At 32.6% G+C, this 7,852-nt stretch overlaps 1 protein-coding gene across 1 annotated transcript; it reads right to left on the reverse strand.

The window, feature by feature from the left end:
• Positions 1-265: 265 nt before the first annotated feature.
• LOC11442772 (delta-1-pyrroline-5-carboxylate dehydrogenase 12A1, mitochondrial) lies at positions 266-7,473 on the reverse strand. The gene is made up of 16 exons (XM_003608968.4): positions 7,148-7,473; positions 6,414-6,493; positions 5,904-6,007; positions 5,476-5,543; positions 4,699-4,756; positions 4,429-4,542; positions 3,997-4,080; positions 3,358-3,462; positions 2,856-2,969; positions 2,450-2,581; positions 2,273-2,362; positions 2,048-2,137; positions 1,457-1,666; positions 1,232-1,342; positions 711-790; positions 266-611 (listed from the first exon to the last, which is right to left on the reverse strand). Exons 1-16 carry the CDS (start codon positions 7,228-7,230, stop codon positions 473-475), a joined length of 1,662 nt encoding a protein of 553 aa, XP_003609016.1. The 5' UTR covers positions 7,231-7,473; the 3' UTR covers positions 266-472.
• Between the last annotated feature and the right edge of the window lie 379 nt (positions 7,474-7,852).

Below are 7,852 nucleotides of genomic sequence, written 5' to 3' on the forward strand. Positions count from 1 at the left end.
TGAAAATTGTTTTTCTTTAAACTACCCATTTTAGTCAAAAAAAAAAATGATGGCATGTCATCCTTTGACATTCTTGATTTTTTCATAATCAATTTGATAGCTACTTCAAATTGGGATCATACCAAGAAACACCAGTCCAATTTTCTGACTTATTTTAATGTTAATCTGTTTAGCATTGAAAAATTTCTTACTTTTAATACTTTAAAAAAAAAAAAAAATGCTTACTTTTATTTTATCATGATGGCTAGAGGCGTAAATGAAAGGATAACAAGTAATATAAAAGCTAATAAAAACTCAATCAACTTAAGTTTATTCTAAAATATATAAATATAAGATTGTGAAGGGGAATATTACCTCATTTTCTACTACTAAACAAATACCGGATTCCCTAAAGTTTATTCTAAAAATCTAAAAATTCTCAGGGACATACTAGTCTCGCCGTCTAACTTCTTAATCTCTTACATAGGACTCTTCATGTTGAAGGAGGAATTTCCCAATCCTTTGATACCGGTCCATAATCATAAATTATCTCTCTATGGCAAGACCATACAAGTTTTATAGCCTCTGGTGTTCCAATCCCTGCACCTCTGGGGTCACCGGCTGGTCCAAACCTGCATAAACACAATAATATTTTTTCATAAATTGATGCATCAATACATATATTTTGGCTCCAAAGAACAAATAAAATCACTTGAAAGACATCTACTTACCAGTGATTTTGTGGAGCTCCAGTTGTCCTTGCTCTTAGACCAGCATAAGTAGTGCCATTTACTGATTTCCCAATCACTTCCTGCAAATTTATTTTTACCCATAAATGATCATATGTCATATTGAGACCACCTATAAAGCCAGAAATATTTCAAAAAATAACCCCACCCATTGATTTTCGGATTTAAAGGATATGTAATGTGGGTGTAAAACCAACTTTGTACTGACATTTAATAAACTAATTTGCACCGACATCCCATTAAACTCTTTCTTTTTATTGTTCAAGGAACAAGTAGCATGTCCATTAGTCATCGCAACTTAAGAGAAGCCATACGTACATTAATAATATCAAGTCTAATATCCTAAAAGCTGTAACTTTTTTTTTGGAGTGAAATATGATAACACCAAAGTATAATTAACATTTTAAAGGTCAAAATGTGCAAGAAAATATGATATAATAGGAATCCTGCTAACAACGGGATATATCAGATACCCAACTAAATTTGAGTCATAAAAATCTTACTTGTAAAAATAAAGGATCATTTGAAACTACGGCAGCAGTTAAGTGTGCATGCATTTTTTCCAAAACCTCCAACACAATTGGTAGTTGACTGCCTTTGTAGTCAGTAATAACCTGGAAATAAAAATAAAATTATTTATCTTATAAAAAAACAAATTGAAATTATATTTTGAAAAGAAAGGCATCAGAATAACTTTATTTTCATGTTCCAAGTCTCCCTTTCCACACCTGAAAAGGTCCAAATATTTCTTTTGTCACAAGCTCGTAATTCTTATCCTTCACGATTTCTTCAATGGGAACATAAACGGCAGTTGGTTTAATAGCACCGTAAACGTGTGGAATTGAATGGTCCTCCAAAGGCTGACCGCCAAAGAGTAGCTTTGCTCCTGGTATCTCAAGTAAATTTTTTGTGTGCTCTAGCAATGATTCAGTTGTAAACTGCAACATATGAATAAACAAAAATAAGAATTTCAAATGAAGTGTAGTAGAACAGAAATAAAGCAGATAATTGTTCTTCCAAGTGCACTAAAGGAAGAAATGATTTGTCAAAAACTAATATCGTTTTGGATGTACGGGTTCATGGTCCACCAACAAAGTCGAACACGAGAGCATGGATATAACGTCCATATTAGCAATAGAAGGGAATATCATCTAAACTAATTTATCAACTTATCACAATTACACTAGAATCCATTCATATAATTAAAATACAAACGATATTAGTTGTCTTGGCTTTCAGTACCTTGAAGATAAGACTTCAATAAATTTCAAGGGAGTATTGACACAGTTTTAAATGATAAATCCTATATTAATACTTACAGTGAGGACTGGGCCAATTGTCAAGTCTGATAGCTTTCTTCTCTCAGCAAGTTCTTTCAACTTAGATATCAAGGAAGTCTTAGACCAGTTCTGAAAAAGGGAAATTAAAACCCTGGATTTAGTAAAGACACGAAACATAAGGCATAACATAGTTACAAGTTTACCCTAGTTCATGAGGACATTCAACCATGATTAAAGAACGAACAAATAATCAAGGTGACCAACCTCATGCATAAATAGCAATGATTGTGCCGAGCACTTCTGACCGCTGCATGCATATGCATCCTGGTCACATACCCATGCAGTGTAATCTTCCTGCAATCAATAAAGAATAGAGAAAATATTATATAACTGAAAACCAAGTCAGTGTCATTCTGGAATCCACAAAATATTGTAAGAAACCTGATGGACATCAGGGCCCAATATTTTCCAGTCAAATCCGGCATCTTCCAATTTAACACGGCCCTTCAAATCAACAGCCAACTTCTCTGCCACTCTTGAACTACCAGTGAAAAGGGTCATTCTTGGATTTGCCTGTAAATATAATATTACTTCATGATCCAACATCATTATCATATTATAAAAGGGACATGTAGCCACGTTCAGATAAAGGTATATGATAATTACAAAATAAAGGAGCTCAAAAGACAATCAAGACCCAATAAAATTACAGGCTGAGGTCAATATGAGTTGAAAATTGAGATCATTATGCAATATAATCATGAAGTAAATTGGTAATCTTTCAAGAAAAATATCTGCTCTCTAGAACCAACATTTGAATGAGAACAAAAGGTATCAAACAGCCAACCTCTAGTAGCAGCTTGTTCATTGTCTTTCCATCACAATTTATGAAGTCTACATCTTCTACGGGTAAGCCACATGAATGAAGAAGGCGTAGCATTTGCTCCATAACAATGCTCACCTACAACAATTTGAGTCAATGGTTCAAAATTAAACTGCAGAAAGATTCTAATTTTAAAAGCAAATAATATTATTGTTTCCAAAATTCAACAGAAGCAGAGCAAAATGAGGATGCCTAATAGCAATAGACACAACGGATTCTTTCAAAAAAAAAAAAAAATTACACAATGGACTCTAAAGCTGCGTGAAAACATCTACTTGTATTCTTGCATGGCAGGAAAAATGCATAATCTGCCCTCATCCCAAAGAAGATGAACAATTCCATCAAAATTATTTTCACCACAATAATAGTAATCAACATATTATGTAGTATAGAAGGTATCCGTCTTGTATCAATTATATATTAGATGTAATTGCGTAAAATTCCTTAAATCAGAGCCAGAAGTTACCTTGCTGTCGACTTTAAGGACTGGCTTGTTGCCCATATAAAGAGCACCCATTAATTGAAGGACTGGAATCTCTAGGGGAAAATTAAAAGGAGTAATAATAGCCACCTGCAGAACAAACCCTCACCATTGAGATTACAATACACAAGGACACGAACGTGAATGTTAATAGTGTGCAAAAAAATATAATGATACACTTCATAAACCAGACATAGGGACACTCATTGGTAACTGCCTGAAGAATTGACATGGCACTGCTAATCTATTTTGGGGTAAAATCTTTGTTTTACTCTCAAAGGAAATTAGATACTCAAACCAAGTTCATTGATATATTGGCTTGATATACATATGGAATTGAATTGCCGTATCAAACTGTTGTACTATGTCATACCTTAAATCAGAATCAGAGCCACATAATTATTATATATTATTAGTATTTTTTAAAAAAACTTAGATTTAATTTTTATTTTACATTTCTTACATCTTGTAGAGAGCTTAAATCAATTACTCCTAAAAACCAATGTGCTTAACCTCGAGGTAATTGACAATTTTGGAAGGTATCCATAGTGAGTGAATGACACATACTCTTATTACAGCATTCAAAACAGTATATACCAATTTAAAATTAAATAAAATCCTTACCGGACCATATGGCCAACGGAAGCCGTGACTTTGCTGCCCAAGATGATTTCCAGGTACTGCAAAAGACCTAGCCAGGAAACGAACCTGCCAAAGAATTGTTGAAATGAAGAAAACACAAAGAATAAATCGCCAAAGGAATAAATGAACTTTAAAATTTCATAGGTATGCATGTGAGATAACGTTATCTCTCTCTCTCTTTCTCCCCCCTCCTTGTTTTGTGTGTGCGTGTGATAAGGTTAAATTCTTCCAGGGACAGAAGAATTCAGGCTTTATTGAAAGAACTCAAGGAAATTGATAAATATCTACCAGTCAATGGTAACTATCAATTAAAGAATACCAATGCAGGTTCTTCCATCATTCTGTATCAGAAAATGATATATTCGTAATTGGGATATCACTCATTTAGCAATGGCAAGTCTTATTTTGATGTACCTGATCTCCACAGAAATTCTCTAGAAACTTTTGTGTCACATAAACTTCCGCAAAAGCCTGCTGATAACTCTTTGGAGAAACTCTCTGTATTAGCTTTGCAAAGAATTCTGAAACCTGAGGGTCATCAAGAATAAATTATGTACAGTTTCCAATTAAAGAAGAGAACAACAGGGATATAATAAGTGGCGCCTACTGTCCTACAGTAAACAGACAACATGATATCTTATCAAACTCAATAAGTAACATACAAAAAAAAATTGTGAGAGGTACCTTAGGAAGTGATAGCATTTGAGCTGCTTTAGCAGATATGTCTCCATACATAAGGTATCTGCAAAATATTTTATTATAATATTAAAAAATTCTTAGACTTCAAAAAGATGGCCAAAATAAGAATGTGAGAATTCCTATTATATTAAAATATTATACTCTAAATTTCAAAATACATACTAAAAAGTGCTTGAATCAGTCCGTTCTTAAACGAAGAAAATGATAGATTTGTGAAAGTAAAAAGTTTTGTTATACTTATTCATATCTTAGGCAGCTTAAGAATACATGATTCCAGGTATTTTAGTTACTCCTCTTTGCAGAAGTCGATTAACTGGGCCTAGAAGTTTATTCTGTAACCTGGCTTGTTTAGTCAGAAAATGTGGAAAAACATTTGAAAAGGATTGGCACTTCTTGACACTTTGAAAACCAACCATCTGAAGATCAACTCACATTTCCATTTGAAAAGGAAAAGCGGAAAAACAAGAAATTGTAGTATTGTTTTCTGTGTAAAAACTATTGTTTCATTAACAAAAACTGCAAAAACCTCTGGGGATAGTTTCTATATCCACCGATGAATGATCAGCAAAAAAAACTATTTTGACAATAGTCTCATATAATAAACACACAAAGCATAGAGGTTTTCAGTGAACAATGAGGTTCCCATAAAATAAAATAAAATAAAATAAAAAATCCAACCTAGATGGCAATCATTAATCAAAGAAAACATATTTAGCTTTCTGTAACGAAATTGAAGAGGGAAGGAAGAAAATCTGCACATACCTCTCTGGTGCCTTAAAAGGATTGTGCAAACCATGCTTGGGGCAGCTGGATAAGCTTTCTACAAAGGGCTGATAAGTCAAAAAAATTGGAAAAAAATTAGTCAACATCACTGTCTTAAAGCAATTATTGAATTCCAATCGACTCGTCTATAGCCTTCAAACTCAAATTTGTGTTTCTCCTCTTTGTTTTTCATAAAATGATGAGAACCTTGTCACACACACAGAGGTATAAGCTCTAAACTTGAACCCTTTATCGAAGCAATGGGTGTTGAGTGGTGACTGATAGGCAATGCCTTGGTCACTTAATATTCCATAGTTTGAAGAGTAAGGTGATAATAAAAGAATACATCCTTGAATATATCATGTTACGTTTTCACAAAACAGAGGTTTTTTCAGGGCTCAACAAAAGGAATATTTCAAGAAACGGACCTGAACGCCTGTTTCATCAACTTCAGCAACTTTAATAAATGGCTCTCCATTTAAAGGATCCACAATTGTATTCCAGTTTGAAGATCCAACCCATTTACCATGTACTGAAAGAGAAGACAAAACATTCAGAGTGATGGTCGTCACACAATTACACCAAGTTTGATTAAAGTTCATTTCTTTTAAACTACATTATACAGAAATTTACAATAACACTCAGTAGAATTCAGATTTTGATGAATAAAAGAATAAATGATATTATGGGAAGAACTTTTCCTTTTCCACCATATTACAATGTCATTTTATACTTTAAAAAAAAAAAAAAAAAAACAATGTCTTTTAATAAACTTAAAATTTAGCACATTGCAGACAGAATCAAAGAAAAATAAACAGAGTAACTTTCTAACGATGTTAACCCTTCTAAATCTTCATTCATTATGACCATTCAAAATTCTGCAAAATTTAGAAGAACACCTATTAAGAAGAAAAATAACAATGGTATGTGGTGCCTACCCAAGTTCAAAACTTCAGCAGGCCTTGCACCAGATATCTCTTCTGCTTCTACTGTGGCAAGTGGTATTGAACTGACAGACCTGCAAGTTAATATAAAAAAGGTACTTAGCAATCAAAAACCACATTAATACTTGTTTAAGAGACATGTAAAACCTGACATCCAATGCGAACACAAGAGTTTGCTACTTCATTTCATTAATATTAAGACGCGATTGCAATTAGGATTACAATAATGAGCTGATGTGGCAAAGTATTAGGGTCTCATTACCCTTTAAACTCTTTAAAAGATACACCAATGAAATAAATTAATATAAACTATGTAAGAAATATATAAAATAAAAATGACAATGAAAAAAAAGACAAATCATAACAATGACATTGACAGGCATATTATGTCCTGATTGACGGTGAGTTTAGCAGAATCACGAGTGTATCACCGTAATTTTAACAAAAGTTCCGCTTTTGAGCTTCAACAAAATCACGGTGACACCTTGATTTCATCAAACTCATGGTGATTTCAAACGTGCAAAACAATATTGGAGCATCAAACAAACTTGATCATTTCAGCGAATCAAAATTCAATTATTATTTAACTGATGATAAAACTGGTGGCTAATTGATATAAATTCAGATCAGATTATAAGATAGAAAACATGAATTAAACAAACAAACTGAACAAGTTCAGATCTCTGTCTAAAAAATCAATAAAACACAAAAGGATAGTAACAAAATACCGAGAAAAATTGAAAGCAGGAAGAACATTGTATTTGGTAAGAGAAGAAACCCTTGAAGCTCTGGTAAGAAAATGGTTCAACATGATGTTGCAGGTTAAGTGTTCGTAGAAAAACCCTCAATCACTGAATTTGAGAGTGAGTGAGAGTTGTAAACTAAAAATGGAAGAGATTGTATCACAACCTATTTATGCGTATTTTGCAAATCAAAAACATAAACGTGGTCCCTTATGTATCGGGTTTGAGAGTATCGTGTCATTATGAAATTGATTGAGATGGTATGTATCTGATTTCGGGATTGAAAATTACATGTGATCCACGTAACCTATGAGTCAGTTCATGAACAAACAAACAAATCTATTGCTGGGTCTTCCATTTGCTACATTACACGTGCACATTGTGTCATTACTGCACCATCCTATTTTTCTTTTCTTTTTTTAAAAACAAAAGATAATAATACTACTACATGTTTTACTCAATTAATTAATTAGTTAAATTTATAGTTAATGTCTTGCTGCTTGCCCGAGTCCTCAACATTATTTGAGGAATCTTAAATAGAAATTTTATTTTTAAAAATGTAAGTTTTTAATTTTGATGAAGTAATTAATTAAATTATTTTTTTATAAAAATTTACTTATTTTGGTTGTTTAACCAATTTCACTCATGCTCTAGTTAGCATTCTACTTATAATCATACATTTTATATTTG

Source organism: Medicago truncatula, chromosome 4, assembly GCF_003473485.1.
Source record: "Medicago truncatula cultivar Jemalong A17 chromosome 4, MtrunA17r5.0-ANR, whole genome shotgun sequence".
Lineage (NCBI taxonomy): Eukaryota > Viridiplantae > Streptophyta > Magnoliopsida > Fabales > Fabaceae > Medicago > Medicago truncatula.